Below are 22,238 nucleotides of genomic sequence, written 5' to 3'. Positions count from 1 at the left end.
TTTTGTTGTTTTGTTTTGTTTGTTGGGTTTTGGACCACACCTGGCAATGCTCAAGGGTTACTCCTAACTGTGCTCAGGAATTACTTCTGGCAGTGTTACAGAGACTGTATGGTATGCTGGGAATAAAATGTGGGTAAGTCATGTGCAAGGCAAATGCCCTTCCCATTGTCCTAATACTCCAGCCTCTCTTCTTTTTTTCTACTCTCTTCTTTCTTCCTCTTTGCTTTCTTCCCTTTGTTTCTCTCCTCTCTCATCCTCTTTCTTTCACATTTATTCTTTTTAGTTTTAGGCTATGCCTGGCAGTGCTCAGAAGTTACTTCTGGCTCTGAACTCAGGAATCACTCTTGGCAGGCTTGTGGGACCCTGTAGGATGCTGGGGATTGAACTCAGTTTGGCTGCATCCAAGACAAATGCCCTATCCACTGTGCTATCACTCCAACCCCCTTTTCATATTTTTACCAGCTAGGTTTTTTTGGGGGGGCACATACAGCTATGTTTAGGATTGCTTCCAGCAGTGGTCTGGGGTCTTCAGTGTGATGTCAGAATTGGCTGCATGTAAGCCAACACCCTGTCCCTTGTACTATCTTTCCAGTCCAGTTTTTGGTTGAGGGGGGTTGATGGAGAGTGTCCAGGAGAACTGGGAGCATGCATGTGGGAGTGGGAACCCCCTGAGTAATCCCTGGGAGTCAGGAGATGCCAGGCTGGTGAAGGGTGAATATGCCCTTCCTCCTTGGCAATGTAGCTGTCCTTCCTGTCTGTCCACTGAGCCATCCCCTGGGTGCCAAAACTGACAAGACTGTGAGCCCTGACTGCCCTTTATTTCCATTTGATTCTGTCTCCAATGAAAATAAATATTTACCGCCCTGGGAAGCCGCGGGTCTGGGTCACTTCCAGCAGGCCTCCCGCCACTCTGTTGCTTTCTCCGTGCTAATCTGGCAAGAATGATGTGGGACAGGAAGAGCGGCGTATCAGAGGCGGCATCTGGTGGGCAGGAATGTGGTGCCCTCCCCCTACGGGCCACCACTGTCCATGATCTCCTGGGAGGATCTATTCCAGTGCCCCTGAGCTTCCTCACAGTCCAACGCTCTTCAAGGCCCCGTTCAGCTCACGGGAGCCCTGGGTGCTATGGCTGTGTGTGTGTGTGTGTGTGTGTGTGTGTGTGTGTGTGTGTGTAAGAATGTGAGTATATTAGTGTGTATATGAATGTTCATGTGAGTGCATTAGTGTGTGAGTGAGGATGTTTGAAAATGTTTGTGTATATTGTGTGAGAATGTGTGTGAATGCGTAGCAATGTGTGTCTGAGTGGGGCGATGTCCGTATGTGTGTGTGTGTGTATGTGAGTATATGTGTGAGAGCCACACGCCTGTGTGTGGGTGTGTGCATGTGCGAGCATGTGTGTGGGGAGAGTGTATGAAATCACTGAGCTTTTGTGCCTGGACTTGCCATTGGATTTTCTGGGGAATGGGAATGGGTGGGTCTGGCCCATGTGGAGGTGGCTGCAGGCCTCCAGTCAGGAGGGAGATACCGGCCTGTGGGAGGGCACCTAAGCCTCTTGGCCTCTGTAAGGGGGAGGGCCTGTGTCTCCCACGGAGCTTTCCTGGGAGACAGGGTGGTGGAGCAGCCCCCTTTTGCAGGGGACACAGCTGCTGGTTTGAGGGTCTCGGAGATGTGCTCTTTGCAGAGTGATTGATGGGGTTGTGCTGTGGGGGGCAGGGGGCATTCAGGATCTGCCCCTGTGCCCACCGTACCCCGGCACAGTGAAATCACATGCACATCACATGCTCGTCATGGGCCTTGCACCCTTAGTGAAGTGGCAGTGGGGAGTTCTGAGCTGGGGACCCTGCCCCCATTTACTGCTTGCCTTTGAATGTGGAGTCCCTCTTGCCAACTTCTGATCATGGGGACCCTCTGTATATGCTGTAGTGCAGAGGGAAACTGGGGGCTCCAGCTGCAGAGGGCCTACCTCCAGCATCGCCTGTCAGTGCTAGAGGCAGAGACCTCAAGCCAGTCCATCCCATACACTGACTGTGGCTCTGCTGGGTCCTGGCATTCGGGGCCCAGCCTGGCTGCACCCTGGGACCTGGATGAGAACCACCAACCAGGAACCACCAGGAGTGGCCTAAGACCACCCCCACAGCACTGTTTGGGATCCTCCCCAAATCAATGGGAAAGACCCTTTGTGTACTAAAGGCAGAAGCAGATGAGGCAGCAGGAGGGGACCATCCATGAGCCATTGCTTGTGACCCCGAGTCTGCACAGGCCCAGACTGGATGACTTGTCATGCTGGTTTGTGCCCTAGAGAGGGATGAGAGAGCGGATCAGACTCTGCTGGTGAACAAACTTTCCCAGACCAATGCTGTTCAAGTGTGATGGAGAACACAGGACAGGCAGGGAGGACTCTTGAGTCTTACAACAGATTCCTCTGGGGATTAATCTCAGGGGACTCAGCTGCAGAGAGGACTCCTCTCTGGGCTTTCTGGGGGGCTAATGGAGTCACCCACTGCTCCCCTGTCTGAACTGACAATCTGTATGAAAAGGACATGGAAATGTGTGTGTATGTGAGTATTATTTATTTATTTGGCCACACCCAGCAGCGCTCAGGGATTACTTCTGGCTCTGCACTCAGGGATCACTCCTGGCAGGCTCAGGGACCATATGGGATGCTGGGGATTGAATTTAGGTCAGCCACATGCAAGGCAAATGCCTTCCTTCCCCACTGTATTATCGCTCTGACCCCACACTTGTTGACTCTTCAAAGGTGCCAAGAATAATACCAAAGTATTTTATTTTAATATTTATTTAGTATTTATTTTAGAATAATACCAAAGTGTCAGCCCTTTATCACTAGGCCCTAGTCTGTGTTGATCGCTGATCATATTGACCAGCTTCTGATCATAGGGCCAATTACACCCAATGCTCAGGAGCACTATGGGGCTGGAGCAGTGGGCCCATGCCAGGGAGCACCATTAAGGCTGGAGCATTATGCCGTTTTTTGGACCATCATCAAGCTGGAGTACTGAGCCATGTCTGGGAGCACCATTGGCTGGAATAGGGGAATCGTGCCTGGGAGCACCATCATGCTGGAACTGGAGGACCATGGCTGGGAAAACCATAGAGCTGGAGGAGGGGGACTGTGCCTAGGGGCTGGAACACCAAGTCATGCCAGGAGCACAATTAGGCAGGAGCACTGGGACCAGCACCTGGTCTCAGGCTGCAGTCCTTAACCAACTCCCTTCTGGGATCCCCGTGTCTCCTCCTGTCAGTGATGCTCCTGGAGAGGGTCCCTCCTGGACCAAAGTGCTCTGCATGCAACTACATCCACCCACAGCCCTGGTACATCCCAGCAGCTTGGTGATCTGGACTCTTCATACCTTTCTTCATTACTGGTCATTAAAAAGGTGGTGACGCAAAGTGCCCACCTCATACATGACGAGGAGCAAGCTGGGACCCTGTGCACCCAAGGTGACATGGATGCAAAAACACTATGCTGGTTACCACCTTCTTTCCAAATTTTGTGTGATTATCCTTGAGTACTATCCCACACTCCTTATATCCTCTCCATCGGCGACAGCCAATGTCCCTGAGATACTGTGACTCAGCAGGGACCCATCTTGGAGAGCCCATTCTGATGTCCTGTCTTCCCATGATGGATCCCAGCACTCTGCTCGCTCACCGAGACGTGGGTAGCTTCTAACTGTCATCCTCCAGAAGGGGAGGCTTTTTGGAAGGGACCTTCTTTTTTATTTTTGTTTTTTGGGTCACACCCGGCAGTGCTCAGGGGTTACTGCTGGCTGTATGTTCAGAAATCAATCCTGGCAGGCTCAGGGGACCATATCGGATGCTGGGATTTGAACCACCAACCTTCTGATTGCAAGGCAAATAAATGCCTTACCTCCATGCTATTTCTTTGGCCCCTGGAAGGGACTTTCAAGGAAGCACTTAGTAAAGGCACAGATGTGGGTCTAATAACCTGGCACACTGGGGTCTGTAATTTCATCATCTCACAGCCCCAACAGCAAAAAGTGCTGCTTCACCCAAGGGAGGCATGTGCGTAATGGAAAGGAATTGGCTATGTGTTCAGCCTTAGGAGATATCCCTTAGGAGATTCTCTGCAGAGAACTTCAGCTCTGTTCAGAGCAACCCAGTGAATAGGGTCTTTGGCCGGATCAATTCCAGCCCCTGGTAACAGGAACCAAACAGAGCTGTGAGTTCTAGGAAAGGGAGTGGGGATGTCCTCAATGAGAGTGGCCCAAGGGGAAGAGGGTTCAAGAGAATTAGAGCAATGTCTGAGAGAAAGAGAGCAAGAGGATTTAGTAATACATTTGGAGACACCAGTGTTACCATTTGCACTAATTAAAACACATTCAAGGGGCCAGAGAGATAGCACAGCAGGGAGAGCATTTGCCTTGCACAAGACCAACCCAGGTTCAATATGGTCAATCCCACATAGTCACCTGAGCCTGCCAGGAGTGATTCCTGAGTACAGAGCCAGGGAGTAACCCCTGAGGGCCTCCGGCTGTGGCCCCAAAACAAACAAAAATAAATAAAAAACCACATTCAAATGTGAGTTGAACAAGTTGAACTTCAAATGGCCTATGCTGGTCTTAGCTTACGGAGGATCTGAAAGCACTCACATGCATTAGGGGAGGTGGCAGGCCTGGGACTTGGCCCTGGGTCCCTCCCCTAACTCCACTGTCGTGCAGGGAATTTTCATTATGGGTTCTTGCTGCCTTTTCTGCATCACGTTGTGTCTCTCTCATTGCCTGTATCTTAGAACTAAGTGCCATGTGCAAATGTCCCTTGGCTTTGGGACTCAATGTCCACTCAGGGATGCCATCACCCATGTAGTGGGTAGGCTCTGGGCACGATGCCTCAGGGCCGGGCAAGCTGGCAGCAGGAATACCATGGCTTTGGAAGGCAGTTTCCTGTCATATGAAGCGTGTTTCTGTACTTGGAAACATCAAACAAAACCAAGAATTATTTTCTCAAAGAAAAGGCGCTCTCTCCGGGTCTGGTTTGGAAAATCTATACTTAGAAACCCGGCCTTCTCCACAGAGACCTGATTGAGGAACAATTACAATTTTTATTTGTGATTCCAAAATGACGGTTGCGTGAACTCTGGCTGACTTTTTGAGCACACATAATGGATCGTTTTACTGTGAACAGTCTTGGCTTGGCTGCACTTTTGAGGGCAAAGAGAAAATCATCCAGAATAAACTTTATATTCGGGTTACTTATTTTTTCTTCTTAAATTTGGGGAGGGGACATGCACGGTTAAGAATGAAGATAATATGTGACTGCAACAGTGAGTTCTGTCCCCCTTCTCTGTCTCTGGCCTTGGGGTTTTCCTTGTGTGCACCCCAGTTTCTCCAATACATTCCATATGCACCCTGCCCCCTCTCTGCACCTGGTAGCCAGCACGTTTATGCCAATGCTGTCTTGGAACTGGTCAGCCCCTACGTGACTCATGCTGACCATCTCCTCCCATTCCCTCGGTATCTGGATGCTTTCTCTGTTCTTTGCCACAATCCTCTGAGGAAAATTTCAGGTTGTCTGCCATTTGCTTAAAGACCAGCCATTTTTCTTATGTGGATTTGTGTCTCGGGACAAAGTTCTGGCAGTGGAACCTACCTGGGCCAGAGGGACCCAGTCATCTTGTCATGTTGCTTCCTCTTGCCAAAGTGCATCTTCCACTGTCAGCTCTATAGTTTTTGTCTAGGGGATAAAACCTGGAGCAGTTGGATACACACATCCTTGAACATACGTGTCTATATGTATTTAGTATGAAACTAAGTTTTCATGTTGATTTCCATATATATTGCATCACATGTGTCTATTTCTCCAGAGCTGGTGACTAGGAGGCAGGTTAGAGACCCCACTGGTACTGTTTTGACTAACCAAACCTGGGCCATTCTGGGGTGCTGGGAACCTCCCAGAGCTGCAGCAGCAATGCTCAGGGACTGAATGGTACCAGACTTGAACCTGAGCTGAGCATGTTCTAGGGTATGAACTGTGTTCCCGTCTTCAGCCCCCCCTCTTTTTTTTGGTTTTTGGGTCATACCCAGCAGCGCTCAGAGGTTACCTCTGGCTCTATGCTCAGAAATCGCTCCTGACAGGCTCAGGAGACCATATGGGATACAGGGATTTGAACCACCATCCTTCTGCATGCAAGGCAAATGCCTACCTCCATGCTATCTCTCTGACCCCTGTCTCCAGCCCCTTTGATGTGCTTTCATCCTGTTCTACAGCAGCAGCTCATATCAGATATTTCCTGAACTTTCCCTGTGCACATGAATATCATGAGGGTCTGGCTGAGTGCCAAGCAAGTGCCAAAGACAAGGAGGAAGACAACAACGAGGGACTCGGTGTTTGTGGGTGTGGTGGTGGCTATTGGCCCATGGCTAGGTGAGTGCCCCACGCAGGCTTGGCTGCCCCGATGACCAACCCACAGTCTGGCTGTGTGGAGTCTCCTTTAATGAAAGGGTCGTGACATACACTGTCTGAGCCCCCAAGTTGACACCACAGAGCTAGTGGCCACCTATGCTTTCATGTCTTGGCTGATGATGTGAAAGTTCCCTGTGTTAGGTCAGGGAGAAGGAATGGGAGCTCCCTTCCTCCTGCTTCATCCTGGCTGAGCAGTAAACTTGCCCTCACTTCAACAACCTCCCTCCACCCCATACTGCTGCCTAGTGCCACCTGAAGTGGCATGCCATGTCCCCGAGTCCCCACATGGGTAGTAGCCCCCACGGGCATTTGCACCAACAAGAGGCCCCTGGCTCCTGAGTCCTGCTCCCACTATCGGTTGGGGCTGGGAGAAGATACCCACATCTTTGTGCACTGGCACAGCTCTGCCTGGTTAGCTCAGGAAATTTTCACCCACGGTCATGAATTGAAGGTTTCCAGACAGAGCCAGGAATCCCCTCATCTCTGCTCATAACTGTTTTCTTCCTTTCATCCTGGTCATCTCTGTGTCGTGACCACTGAGAGCACCCTAGGTGTCCCTTCAGGGTGTCCACTGAGTGGAGATGAGTCTCGGGCCACATGCTCTATTCTCTGTAGGACGTGGGGAGCCCAGCTCCAGGGTTTAGGAGAGATCTTGTTGTCTTGAGAATTTGCAGCTTAGGGACAAAGAGGCACTAGAGGGGGAGAGCAGAGGGACGTGGGAGCATGTGAAAGCAAGAAACAACATCTGGAAAGGGAAGCAAAGAGGGTGAGCTGCTTAGATAGTGGGTGTCTGAGGGAGAGAGAGGGTCCATGTTGGGGGTGTGAAGGCAAAAAAGGGGAGATGTGGAGATACTGGTCCTGAGTTGCCCTTGGCAGGATGTGAGTTTGAGAGGAAAGATCGAGAGTTGGCTGTGAAGCATCTAGGAAGGTTGTCTTGGGGCTCAAGGACTTGCCTTGAGTACATCTCAGCCCAGATCGATCCCTGCACCACTGAGTGTGTTTCTGGAGGTCTACAGAGCACAGTTCATATGGCCCTGGGGGGTCTTGACTATGTAGGTCCCAGGCAGGTAGCTCTGTGGGCTCTGGGCCTTGCAATCAGCTGTTCTGCCCTGTTGGTCCAGAATCACCAGCTGTGACCTCCTCTTTAGCTCCCAAACTCCCCACTGAAAATGGCTTCATGAAAATGGGGGCATGCCTGTAACAGACCACTGGACCCCCTCCCACTTAGTAGCTTATATGTTTTCCTTCATTTTTCCAACATTTCTGCTTCTTGGAAGAATTTCAAAGCTGCCATTCTTCCTTCTGGTTGGCAGTTTTGAGGCAGAATGAAACAGGATACTTGTAAGCCCGGGAATGGAAAAGGCTGAGCACTGTTCGTTCATGTGTAGCCACCAGCTCTGCCCTCAGGGAACTGTGCTGGATCTGGGGGCATCAGTTTCTGGTCTGGCCTAGGTTGGAGTGAGGGGTAGTGCAAGCCTCCCCCTCCCCGTGCTCTTTGGTATGGTTCTGAGGGAGAGGTGATGTGATGATAGTTTCCGGCGAGGAGAGGAGGTATTGGGGGAGGGCCAGGGTGTTCCCTTGCTCTTGAGCTGTGGGAATCTGGCTGGTCCCAGGCTCTGTTTTTCCCACAGGTTCTCCCCACCCCCCATCCCCCATTATCCAAAAGCAGAGCTTTCCTGTTTGAATCGTTGGTTATTTTTGGCATCTGGAAACGTTTGCTATAGTGCCTGAGGAGATGAATGACCAGTAACCATGGCAGCCCCAGAACCCTCCCCAGGGGCTGCCCCAGCAGGGACAAGCTGCATTCACACAGCGGGGTACACCTGGAACTGGATAGCGGGTTCTAGGGCCCAATGCATCTAAGGTGTTTTTATGTTGTTGTTTTGGGACCACATGCAGGGATGCTCAGGACTTACTCCTGGCTCTGCACTCAACAATTCCTCCTGATGTGATTCTGAAGACTATATTGGATACCAGGAATTGAACCTGGGTTGATGGCATGCTAAGCCATCTCCACTGTCCTATTGCTCTGCCCCACACCTGTGTTTTTAGCACAATGTCATTATCGGGAAATTTAGCTGGTGGGGTGCCTGAAACCTTCTCATTTACCAGTAGAGAGTATTTCTGACACAAACAGTGCAAATGGGACTCACATCATGTGTTTGGAGATTCGCTCCCTGGTGGTGCTCGAGGCCCAAGGCCACTCAGAGAACATTCGACTCCACAGTATGGTCTGCTTGGTCAGTTCTTGGGCCTGTGTTGCTGGACACCACCTGGGGTTTGGCCCAGCCAATGCTTGGGGCTGGCTTTGACTTGGAATTTGGGACCCCTTGCATGCAGGTGCATGGTCCCAGTCTTTGGAGCCTTCTCCCTGGTGCTTGCGAGAACTTTTTAAAAATGGCATTGGAGTTGTTGAGGAACATGCTAGTCTTCTAACATGAGGAGAAGGAAAGAAATTGAGGGGAAGAGGAGAAACACAAATATGAAAGCACGGGGGTCCAGAGGCTGAGGGGTCTCAATGCATTAGTGGTGTTAAGAAAGGACAGAACTATATATCGAAGCCAGAGAGGCACAAACAATGAAATCTTGAGACCAAAACTCTAACAACATAATTAAATGATAGCCTCTTATGATGCAGGGCTGGGGCAGGACTTTGGTGGCATGATGGACTCTGGGAACATTGGTGAAGGGAGGTAGACACTGCTGGTGGGGACTGGTGCTGAAACATGGTATACTATGAATAACTTTGTAAATCACAATGTTTTTAAATGAAAAAAAATTTAAATGGCATGAATACTATAAGAAAGATTGTTTTAGGAGCAAATACTCTAAAGATGTCTAGCAGAGAAATAGTACAATGGGTAAGGCACTTGCCTTGTACAAAACTGAACTGGGTTCGATCCCTGCCACTGCATTGTGTCCCTTGAACCCCATCAGGTGTGATCCCTGAGTGCAAGAGCCAGGAGTAAGTCCTGAGCTCCTCTGGGTGTGGCCCCCAACAGTCAAAAACAAAAATAGAGATATTTGTGCTTCCTTCTCTGCCCTTCTCCTCATACCTTCTCCCACTTGGGGAATGCCATCGGCTGCTCTGAGTCACCCCATGTTCAGCTCACTTGTAATAACTGCATGAGCCCTAAGTCATGGACTGTGCCAGAATTTTCTTGGCTGAGTCTCTCCAGTGAATACTCCTCGGTTTTCTGCACACCCCCTGCCCCTCCCACCCATTATGTGACCCATCGACCTTCCACAGAAACCTTCAAAGATTCGTCACCTTGACTGTCCAAGAATGTTTCCCAAAGGCACTCTTCTGAGTAAGGCACGGCATGGTGGGGGGAGGAGGGAAGAGCTGGGGAGGGTCCCTGTGTCTACACACAGATCCACAATACACACAATGTATATACCTGTGAGAGGAATGTATGTGAGCTGTGCACAGTGTGTAGACATACACGTGAAGTAAGTTTTCTGTGTAGCATGTGAGCACACTATGCATACATGTACAGTGTGGTTTACCACATGCAACACACATTTTTGTTCTTACATGTTTGGTATGCTGTATTCATAGTACATACACACAGTTGTTTGGGAAATGGTTGTGCATGTATGTAGTATGTTTGTACATGTGTCACATGTAGCACACACATGGACAGGCAGCACTGTAGCATGCTCTGGGGTCCCCCTGTGCTATTCTCTCTGAGCAGGGTCGCTCCTGCCCCCCCGTAACTGCTGCGATTGCATCAGTTGGAGGTGACGCAACCCTGCCCTAATGCGGGTCGGTACCTGTCCTCATTCCTTCTCGCCTCTGAGTCAGCGCCTGGGCTCGGGCCGGGGTGGCACCGTTCTGTGGCACAGCCCGCCGGGCCGTGTCCCTGACTCATTGTGCAGGTGTCCCCTGTCTGCAGTACAGCCATGGCCCCTCACCCGCCTCCCTTCACCCATCCCCGGGGCCTGTCACTGCTTGTTTGCATTCCTGAGCTCTGTTCGTCCTATTACGGGGAAGAGCTTCAGTTTCAGCGCTCTGCCCCTTGTTGGTCCCTACCGCCCAGCGACCCCGCACTCTTCCCTGCAGGGCTGGCTCCAGCATGGGGCTCTGCTGGCCTGTTTGCTCCCCAGGCCCCACATGGTGGCTCTTGTGTCATCACAGCACACAGGACATGAGGCCTGTCCGAAAGGGACTCACCCAACTCTGTGGGGACCTTTGATGATGGTGAGAGGTGCGGGGGGGTGGGGGGGGAAGGTAAAGGGCCGTGAGTGCTGGGTACATAGCTGGGCGCGGGCAGGGGGACAGCCCAGCTGCTGTTGGGACAGGAAATGACATAGGCAAGTTCTTCCACCCGTGCTTGGGCCTGGGGGGAAGTGGAGGCAGGAAACGGGAAGGGAGGTGTGGACGCCTCTTTCTGAGCCACTAGTCCCACTGGGCTCCTTCTCATAGGGCTGACTTTGCTACTGGAGAGCCCTGGGGTCTGGCATTGCTAGGTGGGGGCGGGCGTCATTTGACCAGGGTAGCTCCTGCTGCCTGCTGGACCTTATTGGAAAGTGGCTTTTGGAAGAGGCTCTGGGGTTGGCCCACTCTGCGGTGTAGACATTCATGGCTGAAGGAAACTGCTAGGTGAGAGTTGTGAGCAAGTGTGTGTATACACGTGTGCATGGATGTGTGTGGATATTTGTGTTCATGTGTGTGACCATCAGATCACTGCTGGAACCCCAAATCTGTTTGCTGTGCCCTCAAGACAAATACAGTAGGGCTGAGGAAAGTCATTGGCCTGAGGCCCTCAGCAGCCTGCACCCTGATTCTATGTGTGACTGTTCTCTGTCTGTGGAGAACCCTTATTTGTTTTGTTTTAGTTTGGGGAGCCATACTCAGCAGTGCACAGGAGTTACTCTTGGCTCTGTGCTCAGAAATTACTCCTGGAAGAGTTGGAGGACTCTATGGGATGCTGGGGATCGACCTGGGTCGGCCATGTGCAAGGCAAGCACCCTCTCCGCTGTGGCTCTGGCCCCTGAGAATTTATTTTTAAGTACAGCTTTAAGCTTGTCTAAAAGCACAGATAGGGATCATTCCAACTGAGCTCACTGTGCCAATAACAGCTGCTCCTGATGGGTCTGCATTTCTTCAAAACTTTTCAACAAACCCCAACGACAGAGTCCTTCTCCCACTCTGTCATGGTGTGTCTTGGTTCTGTCCTCTCAGTGCAGCCACAGACAAACCATGCCTGGGATTTCATGTCTTCTCAAGGGGGGATAGCCCTGGCTCTCTGGTGATTCCCAAAAGCGGGAGGTGGGAAAAGAATTTTGCAAAGTGCTTCGGAGGGCTTGTCCAAGCTCCAATTCTCTGTGACTGGCTGTTGTGGCCCCTGATGAATGCCGCTGGTTTCAAAGTAATGGACCACACCTTTGGGGAACAGAGATCACAGGTAGCAGAGCTCTGTTTTGGGTGCTGTCTTTAGCTACTGTGGATGGAATTGTTTAAAACTATTTGTTGGGGGCTGGGAAATGGCTCTGTGGTTTGAGGCACCTTCTGGGGCTGTTTTGCTCTTGGCTCTGCTCTCTGTGATCCCCACAAGCCAGTGGCAAACACTCAACACCCAGCAGCATGCAACCCCTATCCCACTGCAAGTACTGTACTAAAGTGCCGTGACCACCACCTCATTCCCGGGGGCACAGCAGGGCGGTGGGGGAGCAAAGTGCATTTATTGTCTGTCTTCCTGCCGGCCAGCCAGGAGCGGGCATTGACGTGAGCTGCTGGCAGCCACTGGTTTCCCGAGGCCTCTGTGCCAGCTCCTGTTTATCGCTTCCCTGCTGCCTCCCCCGTGGCCACTCATGTCCCGGCCCTCCCCTCTCTGAAGCTGACACAAGACCCAGGCCCAAGGGTCTGGGATAGGCTTTCCAGGGCTCTGGGATCAGGGCAGGAGGTGGAATGGTTTTAGAGAGCTAGGGCTTTGTAGAGATGCATCTCTGCTTGCTGTTGTCCTCTGTGTAGATGACAGTCCATGGAGCTGTGGAATAGTTGGGATGGCTGCAGTGAAGCACAAAGGCTGAGGGATGGTCCTGCATGGTCAGCAAGCAGATAACTAGCCAGGGGGGTGCTTGTAACATTGAGTATTGAAGTGACAGGGACAGTGGGGCAGGTCGAGGAGGAGAAATGCAGCCAGCCCCTTTTACAGCTAGTGCCCAGGGCTTCTGTGCTGGGATTAGGATGAGCCCATGATGGACTGTGTGGATAGAATTGAGATGATAGAATGGCCAGTACAGCAGTGGTTTCAGGGGACACCTGGCATAGAGTTGGGGGCTGGGGCCACTACATAGTGACAGAGATCACCCTGGAATCTCTACCCGCAAAGTCGATAGACCTAAGTCCTCAGAATATCTCCCTGGCTGCAGTACCATTGCAGATTGTAGAAGCAACTAGACTAGTGACATGTTCCCGTCTTTGTTTGGTTGGTTGGTTTTGGGGCCACACCCAGCGGTGCTTAGGGGTTACTCCTGACTCTGTGCTCAGGTGCCACTCCTGACAGGCTCAGGGGACTCTATGGAATATTGAGGATTAAACCCAGGTCGGCCACATGCAAGCAAATGCCCTCCCTACTGTGCTATTGCTCAGGCTCCAGAAAGTTTCTCATCTGTCTTTAGGAATTGTCTGTTTTCCATCCAACAAACCTAACTGGCTTCTGCTGTCAGGAGACTCACAGAAAATATTTGGGACAATTTAAAGCTCCTCTTGGCCCCTCTAGTCCATCCATCCCCTTCTGAGGAACTTTCCCTGGGATGCTGGTGTCATTTCCCAGCATGGAGCTTGGCGCCAGGCAGCTGTTTGTACCCACCGGGCGGTGGCAGGGCTTTTCCTCTCTCACGCCCAGGTCCAGCTGCATAGCTGCATGAGGTGTGTGGGGAGCTGCGGTGATGGAATGCTGGAAACTGTCCAGAGGCGGCTGCCAGCCTGTTTGCCTCCTTGGTGATTCCAGAGCACACCTGGGGAGGGTCTGGGCGGGGAGCAGGGGCAAGAAAGCTGGCAAGAAGGAGGCATGTGTGGGAGGGGCCCCCAGCCCTGGGTCCCTAAAGAGCATGCGGGACCCACCGAGACCAACTTATGAGATGACCCACTTACAAGGGCACCTGAGGGCTCTGGTTTGTGCAGGCAGGATACCTTTTTCATGTGGCTACACTGGGGGGCCTTTCTGAGCTCTAGGTCTCACCTGTACCTGGGAGGAGAATCAAGGCAGACCTGCCTTATGAATCCTGCATTTGGTTTGTTTGGGGGCCATGTCTGGTGGTGCTCAGGAATTTCTCTTAGTTCTGCACTCAGCTCTCCTGGTGGTTCTTGGGGGACCTAATGGGGTGCCAGAAAGAGATAGATCCTGGTCAGCTGCATGCAAGTCAAGCCCCCTCTTCATTGTGCCATCTCTTTGGCCCTGAGCTTTGGATTTTTTGAGAGCTGAAAAGTGGCAGCTAATCATGGCTGATAACCAAGAGCCTTTTCTGACCTGCTGTTTCCATGTTCCTGCAAAGAAATGATAGGCCCAGGGTTATACAAGGCAGAGCTTTCCCTACTGGCTGCCAGCTACTTGCTCACTTTTATTCACTGAGTTCCACACCACTTGCTTGCCCTGGTATTACCCTTCACAGTTTTATGTACATGGCCAAACCTTCTCCACCACCAAATCTGTACCACTAAATCCCCTATCAAATGTAGGGGAGGAGGGGGGATATGGAGAGGAGAAGGAAAGGGGGGGAGATGGAGAGGAGAAGGAGGGAGTCCGCTCAGGCAGCTGCACTGAAACCCAGCGCAGCCTAGGGCCATATGCCAGGATCCTTTATTGGGGGTAGTGAGCCACACCCAACAATACTCAGAGCTACTCAGCTCTGTGCTCTGGGGTCACTCTTGGTAGTGGGAACCATGCCTTGTACTGTCCTTCTGTCCTGTTTGTTCAGTAACTCCCTTCCTTGCCAGGTTGCTTACAATCAATGATAGAAAAGGATGCTTGGTAGTTTGCACAGTAGTACGTCCCAACGGTGGTTCACATTGGAATGTACTTGATGAATGTGGATTGCAGTTGTGGGATCCATGTGTCCTTCTATTGCAAACCAGCATTTTTGAGGGGCTCCAGGGGCAGGTTTCTGCCATAGACCCCCCCCCCCCTGAGACACTATGTCCAATAGGTCTGACCCATCTTTAGATGCAAAACTATTTGAAGGCAGCAGTCAAACTCTGAGGAATGTTGGCTCTGCCCACTAATCTGGGGCAGGAGACTGTGCAGCTTCAGTCCCAGGGAATCTCATGGCTCTTGTTCCTGTGCGGATGGGGCAGCCCACAGGATGCTATCTCCCATGGCCCTTCCCACCGGTGACCTGGTCTGCTCTTGCCTTCACAGCGCTGCTCCAGGGGCCCACACCGGGCATGGACACAGTTCTCCACTTCGGGACGAGCACAGGGAGTGCCATCTGTGAGTGCATAAGCCACTGAGGCCCCTACAGCACGTGGGTGGTGGCCCAGAGCCCTGTCACCCTGTCACCATGCCGTTCGGCCTGAAACTCCGTCGAACGCGGCGCTACAACGTGCTAAGCAAGAACTGCTTCGTGACCCGCATCCGCCTGCTGGACAGCAGTGACATCGAGTGCACGTTGTCTGTGGAAAGCACCGGCCAGGAGTGCCTGGAGGCCGTAGCACAGAGGCTAGAGCTGCGGGAGGTGAGTGCTCATGCATGGGTGGGGAGCGAGCACCTGCAATCAATGGGGGGACATAGAACGTGGTGCAGCCAGCACACGTGGACACACAGGCACAACTGAAGGTTGGCTGTGTGCAAACAGGCATGTGTGTGTGTGCAGATGTGATCCAGTGGCACTGGGCTTGAATGTGTGATGCGAGAGCACACGTTTGAGAGCACGCATGATGAATGAATATATGTGTGTATGTCTGTCTGCATGGCGTGAATAGTGTATTTTGATCACAGTGTGTGCAATACAAGTGTGCATATCTGTGCTGAGTATGCATATTATGTGCTGTGTGCTCATAGATGGTGTGGGGTGAGTATGCTTGTCTATATATATGATGTGCACTCATACATGGTCTGTACAAGTGTGGGGTGAGTGTGAATGTGTGTGATGTGTGCTCATACACACGTGCATGTATGGGATGATCACACACATGTGTATATGATGTGTGCTCAGACATTGTGTGTGAGTATATGGGATAAGTGCATAGGTGTGTGGTGTGTGCTCATATGTGGCACGTGCACACATGTGTGTGAGGTGTGTTCATGCTTTGTGGGCACACAGGTGTATCATGTGCACGTGTGCCATGTGTTTATACATCTGTTGGATGACTTCCTTATCTGTTGTATGTGTGGACTGTGTGCGCATGTATATAGATCAGGGGTCTCAAACTCAATTTACCTGGGGGCTGCAGAAGGCAAAGTCGGGGTGATCCTTGAGTGTAAAGTTGGTAGTGAGCCTTGAACATTGGGGGGTGCGACCCAAACAACTAGAACTAAACAAAACAAAACAAAAAAAGATTCCTCTAGGGCCCGGAGAGATAGCACAGCGGCGTTTGCCTCGCAAGTAGCCGATCCAGGACCAAAGGTGGTTGGTTCGAATCCCGGTGTCCCATATGGTCCCCCGTGCCTGCCAGGAGCTATTTCTGAGCAGACAGCCAGGAGTAACCCCTGAGCAATGCCAGGTGTGGCCCAAAAACCAAAAAAAAAACAAAAAAAAAACAAAGATTCCTCTAGGGCAGGGCCACAAAATGTTGTATGGAGGGCCGCAAACGGCCCGAGGGCCACAAGTTTGAGACCCCTGATATAGATGGTGTGTGCATATGTGGGAGTGCATGTATGATGTGAAAGTATGCAGATCTACTGTATGCAATGCACATGTGCTTTCATACATGCTCCCATGTTTATTTATATGTGATGTTGTGACACGCAGCTGTGCATATGTGAGATTATTCTTCAAGCACATGTGCTATGTATACCCACATGTGTGCTTATGTGTTGATACATGTGACTGGGTACATAGACAGGTATGCCCACGCTCATCATGTTCGATAGAGGACCCTGCAGGGACCTGTCTTTCTCCCTCTTCTCTCTCTTTCTCTTTCTCCTCTTCCCTCACTCTGGGCATTGATCCTGCTTCTCTGTTACATGTACTGTTCTCAGTGGCCTTGACCTATCATCTCCTGGGCACCATAGTCCCCGCCTGGACGGGCCAACAAAGATGTTTTGCCCAGCTCAGATAGAGCCAGGGGCATCAGCTTTTTGGGGGACCTGCTGCATCCTTCTGTCCTCATGGAAGTGTGAGGATTTTACAGTGCTGGGAAGCAGATGCCCACAGCAAGATGCTATGTTCTGGCCTGGTTCATGTTTGTCAAGAGAAGCCAAGGGAGTGAGCTTTTCAGGGTGCAGCTGGGCTGCTGACAGATGCTGGTTCTTCTCGGATGCCCCTACACCCACTGACCAGCTTCTTTCCAGGAGATCCTCTGGGGGTCCCGTGTAGACAGATGTGGGGTCACTGTCTGGGAGAACTTGAGGCCCCAAGTACTTTCTCTGTTCTCAGTGTGCACTTTGCTGCATAGTCTCATGCAGGCTCCCAGCTCTTCCTGGCCAGCTTGGCTCTATTGATTTTGGTTATTATTTGTAGCTTTGGCCCACCTGGGTTAAACCTTGAATTTTATGTTGAGCTGGGGTTGCTCCTGGTGGCATCTGGGGCCCATGCAGTGCTGAAACTGAGCCCAGGACCCTTGGATGAGAGACACATACTCCTCTAAAGGAGACCTGAGGAGTCACCAGCCTCCTAATTGTTGGGTCTGTTGGTTTGATTCGCACTGGGACATGTTCCTGGGGAGGTGCAGGAAAGCCCCTTCGTTCACATTTGTCCTTTCCACTGGCATTTATTTGGTACTTTTGTTTTGTGGTCACACCTGGAGATGCTCAGGGGTCCTTTCTGGTGGTGCCAGGGGTGCTATGTGGTGCCTAGTGGGGAACTGGGGTCAACTATCTGCAAAGAACGTGCCTTAACCTCTGTGCTGTCTCTCTATTCTCTGGCACATAGCTTTCAGACCCTCCTAGTGGGGTTCTCAGGGGTCATTCCCAGTAGTGTAGAAGTAAGTCTCTACCCAGCTTTTGGCAACCCCACCTCCTGCCCCACCCCTAATCTTTAGAGCAGCTACATACTGGGAAAGCACAGGGACAAGCCTGCTTCATGTTCAAGCAAACTTGGTTATTGTATGCTTGAATCAATATTCAAGATGGTTTTAGGGGGGCACAATAGATGATGTCTAGGGGATACTGCCACCTCTTTGCTTACAGAGCTCCCATGGGGTCCCTGCAGTGTCATGGATGGGGCACTGGCCTCCTGGGACCAAAGCTTGCAGCATCGCTAACAACCCAGTGGTCCTCAAACTACGGCTGCGGGCCAGATTTGTTCCCATTTGTTTCTTCACTTCAAAATAAGATATATGCAGTGTGCATAGGAATTTGTTCATAGTTTCTGTTTTTACTATAGTCTGGTCCTCTAACAGTCTGAGAGACAGTGAAGTTTGAGGACCACTGCGTGAGTCTAGCCCCATAAATATCTTGCTTTTAATCACCTTTAGAACAGTGGGAAGTTTATAGCAACATTGAGTAGAAAAAGCAGAGTCCCTGAATCCTCCTCCTGATCTCCACCCACTGACCCTTCCCTGTAGGACATCTGGAGGAGCTGATAATGATAACCTCATTGGGTGTGTCCTAGTCAGCTGCCACCCTGGTTCACATGGGTGCCCTTCTGAGAGTTTTCAGTGAGTGATAGTACAGACCCAGGGGTAGAATTTTGAGTTCTTATATGCTACCAGTTTCAATGGGGGCCTGGGGAACCTCGGCCTGGTGCAGGAGGAATTCAAACCCAGAGCAGTTTGAGGAAGCTGAGTGTGAATTGACACTCCCAGAATCCCCAGAGTCAGTGGAGTGTGTAGATAGATGCCTGTGCCAAGTTGTGGAACCCAGAAAGGAAGCAGGATTGACGGGGTTGCTAAGTGCAGGCTCTGGGCTGAGGCTGCTCGGCTGATAACTGGAGCTGTGGACTGTTCTGACCCTACTTTATTGGGGACCCTTCTGGGTTGGCTCAGCTTATTGCTCTGGTCCCCAAAGTAATAGTGGGAGAGAGGGTGGTGGTGGTGGTGGTGGTGGTGAGGTGAGGTGATTTTGGAGAAGCTTTTCATCTCTGAGTTCAATATAAGTTTCACAGGATGGGGGGACAGGGTGGATGTTAAGACAGGCCCCTCTTCTCCCCCCCCCCCCAGTTCTAGGGACTCTTGATCTTGTTTTTGGGACAGAGATTAAGGCAGAAACACCTCCCCCTTTCCAGCTCCAAGTTCTCAGATTTTATTGCTGGATTCTTTTTTTATATTTGCTAATTCTTATTTTCGTCAGTAGTAAAAAGTTGACACAATTCCCCCTACCACACTGTTAGCTATGCGAACCATTTCCAGTTTTCAGAGTAGCTAATGTTTATAAAGATGAAGAATCCTTTTTGTGTTTTCTTTTCTTTGGAAGCTAGTTTGAGTGCCAGACAACAGCACCGCTGAGGCTCAGTACTCAGGGATCATTCCTGGCAGTGCTGGGGGACCTTATGAGGTGCTGGGAACTCAACCAGGGTGGGTTGTGAACTATGAAAGAAAATACCTTAACCACAGCCATTCCCTTATTATCTGGTCCTAAAGATGCAGAATATTAATATATTGCATTTTATCCATCGGAAAAAGACATTCGGGTATTTTTGTTTTGATTCAATGCTGATCTTGTGGGACCTGCTGGCTTCTGTGTGGGAACAGGTATGTTCAGTGACATTGCATGCGACCCTCCTCTGCCTTTGATGTAAATTTAGTGGCCTTGACTATAACCTACAAAAACATAGCTTCCCTCTGCCCATATTTGAGTATGTAGAAGTTTAAGCTAAACAATTCGGGTTATGGCCTTATTGAAGAATAGAATATGGGGTGGAGGGAGGCCTTGGAATCTGCCTTGGCTTCATCAGTCCAAGAATGTCACATGCCATTTAACCAGTGCCCCATTGGAGCCTGAGCCACAGAATTTGTGGGCAAGAGCATCTGTTGTCCAGATGCTAGGATTGTGGGGGCACTAGTAGTCACCACTGTGGCCCACCTCTTTCCTCAGAAGAGTTTCTTATTCTGGCTCGCCAGCTCAACATGTCTCTGGCCCTCAGCAGTGGAGTTTCCTGCCCTATCCCAGTGAGCAAGGCATGGAGAAATGATGCTGCTGCAGCAGCTCTTGCCGGTGGCACTCATGGATTTATCTGTGAAAGCAAGCCCAGGTGTCTCCAGGAAGTTTGGGAGTGCACCAATGGCTCCTTTCTCTGTGGCTGCAGCATGGCCCTTTTATTTTCCACCACCCCTGGAATGTTGCGGCATGCAAGTCTCTCTTGGTGGGTCTGTGTGGAGTCATCAGTCTGTGGGATTTTTCCATGCCCTTGTGAGGACTTCCTCCTGCCCAGCTGCAAGCTGAATATAGGTTATGGAGGCCTCTGTCTCCTACTTCAGTGGCCCCCCGGAAGCCCTGGCTCAGAGAAGCAGCCTCCCACATCTGGATACAAGAAACTGTGGTTGGATACGTAATTCATTCAGACTCATGCTGGAGGGAAGCCAACGAATTCATAATCCCTCAACATTGCCTGTAGCCTCCAGATGAGGTTCACATAGAAAGTGGAGCCCTTGGACAAAACCAGAAAAACAGACGCTGCCAAAGCTTCATCCCAGCATCACTGTATGAAACAATCTTTTGTGTCATGGAATTTGCACCCCAGGCCTGTGTCGTCTGCTCTTCTCTAGAACCTTCTCAACCCCCAGGAGAAGAAGCCCTGGCCATTCAGGGTCTACACTGCGTGCAGCTCCATCTGCATCAGAGCTGTGTTCTGAGCTCATGCTTCTGTTCCCACCTCTTCTGTTCATCACAGACCCTTTGCAGGCACCACTGGCTGGTGCCGTCTTGGCTAGGCCTTGCTGTAAAGTCTTGATTCAGAGCATCTGCCATCTTTTCTTCTCTGCTGTGAATGAGCTCTTTCTGGCATGCAGGAAGGATGTTTCTTCCAGCATTCACTGGATCATGTTTGAAGGGAAATTGAACAGTATCTGGACCCTTTTTCTCTCCCGAGACAGCTGCCTCCACTCAGGAGGTATCACCAGGGCCGGCACCTGGCTGTCATTGAACTAGGGGAGGCAGTTTCCATTAGGAATCCCTTAGTGCACGCCCTTCAACCCATGATGTTCAGTAGCAGAGAAGCTTCCTGAAATCTTCTGGAGCTGCAGTTGACAAATCCCTGAGACCAGCCATAGGGTTCCTTGCATCAGTAACTGGGTGTCCCATGGTTGCAGTGGATCCACGTTGGCCCATGTTGCATATAGCAGTAAGCAATGGTTCGAGGAGCCCAGAGGAGTCTATTATCTGCCAGCTCCTTCTCCAAGGGATGAAGCTACAAGGTCGTTTACAATCATACCACCCTGAACACACCCGATCTCGTCTGAAGCTACAGGGTCGACATAGGTTGGGGATGATGGATCTGGTAGGAGTGTCCTAGTGCTGGTGGCTGCAGGTGAGGTGGCTGTGGTAACCAAGATCCACATCTCTAATGTTCAAGTATTCTATCCTGAGTGGTCCCTTGGCATGGGGAGCTGCTAGGTTGGATTAGTGATGCTGGCAAGAGTGATGACACTGATTGTGGTGATGGGTGTTAATGCTGGTGGATGATGATGGTGGTGATGTGACATGGTGATAATGTTAGTGTTAGTGCTGATAGTAATGGTGTTGTTGATGGTGGTGATGGTGATGGTGGTGATGATGATATTCTTGGTGCTGTTGGTAGTGGTCTCTATGATGATGGTGGTGATGACAATAGTGTTGATGCTGGTGTGATGATCATGATGATGGTGGATATGATGATAGTGTTGGTGCTGATGGTGATGGTCACAATGATGATGGTGGTGGAGACAATAGTGTTGGTACTGAAGGCATTGGTAGTGATGATTATGTTTTTTTGGGAGTATTAGAGATGAGGAGGATGGTTTTTGGTGCTGATGGTGATGATAGCATGAGTATTGGTGCTAGTAGATCATGTTGGTGATGACAGTGCTATTGATAATCTGGGTGATGGTGGTGATATTGATTGTATTGATAAGGAACATGGTGGGGAGTATTATTGATAGAGTTGGTGGATGACAGTGATGGAGAGAACCCTAGTCACACAGTGCTTTCCTCACATGGACACTTGCGCATCTCATTCACCCCTCACGTAAATACCACCCCAGAGGAGCTGATGCTGAGACTCTAGAGTCTTGAGAACTTGCCAGAGTTTCAAGACTGGCTGCAAAAGCCGAGAACTGGACTTCGAACATATGCACTTCCTTGACTTCCTCATTCTTGCTGGTGCCACAAATGTGCCCATGAAGGCTGGGGCATGCATGGCAGGGTTAGGAGCACTGAAATGAGGTTGGTGGAATAGGTGGTACACTCATCCTGGTTCTCGTGCCATCCCACCGCTGGAGAAAACACGGGCTTCTGGGAGTATGCCCTTTGGGGCCATTACAGAAGGTACCAAGCAGATCAATATTCATGTGAAAGTGGAAGTTCACAATATAATGAACATCCTTTTGGACATTGCATTGATGCAGGCAGTGAAATGAGGAGAGGAGGCCTACCAGAGAGAGGGGCCCCAGAGGAAGGAAACAAAGTCAAAAGGGCATCAGGATCAGAACCAGATCCAGAAACGTACTTGGCTCCGTGACAGTTGGAAGGCGAGGGCTTCTGTGTGTTTTT

At 50.7% G+C, this 22,238-nt stretch overlaps 2 protein-coding genes across 2 annotated transcripts in view; one reads left to right on the top strand and one right to left on the bottom strand.

Annotated features, from left to right (window-relative positions):
* PROX1 (prospero homeobox 1) overlaps positions 1–22,238 on the bottom strand; it is a 612,185-nt gene that overhangs the window by 366,406 nt on the left and 223,541 nt on the right. The gene's annotated exons all lie outside the window — the stretch shown is intronic.
* PTPN14 (protein tyrosine phosphatase non-receptor type 14) overlaps positions 11,005–22,238 on the top strand; it is a 46,020-nt gene continuing 34,786 nt past the window's right edge. Inside the window, exons 1-2 of the mRNA XM_049769544.1 lie at positions 11,005–11,050; positions 14,811–15,126. Coding sequence (XP_049625501.1) covers positions 14,953–15,126 — 174 coding nt within the window. The 5' untranslated portion in view covers positions 11,005–11,050; positions 14,811–14,952. The remainder of the gene's footprint in view (positions 11,051–14,810; positions 15,127–22,238) is intronic.

This window comes from Suncus etruscus, chromosome 3 (assembly GCF_024139225.1).
Source record: "Suncus etruscus isolate mSunEtr1 chromosome 3, mSunEtr1.pri.cur, whole genome shotgun sequence".
NCBI classification, from domain to species: Eukaryota; Metazoa; Chordata; class Mammalia; order Eulipotyphla; family Soricidae; genus Suncus; species Suncus etruscus.
Note: the sequence above shows the minus strand (reverse complement) of the source record. Positions and strands in the feature narration are given on the sequence as shown.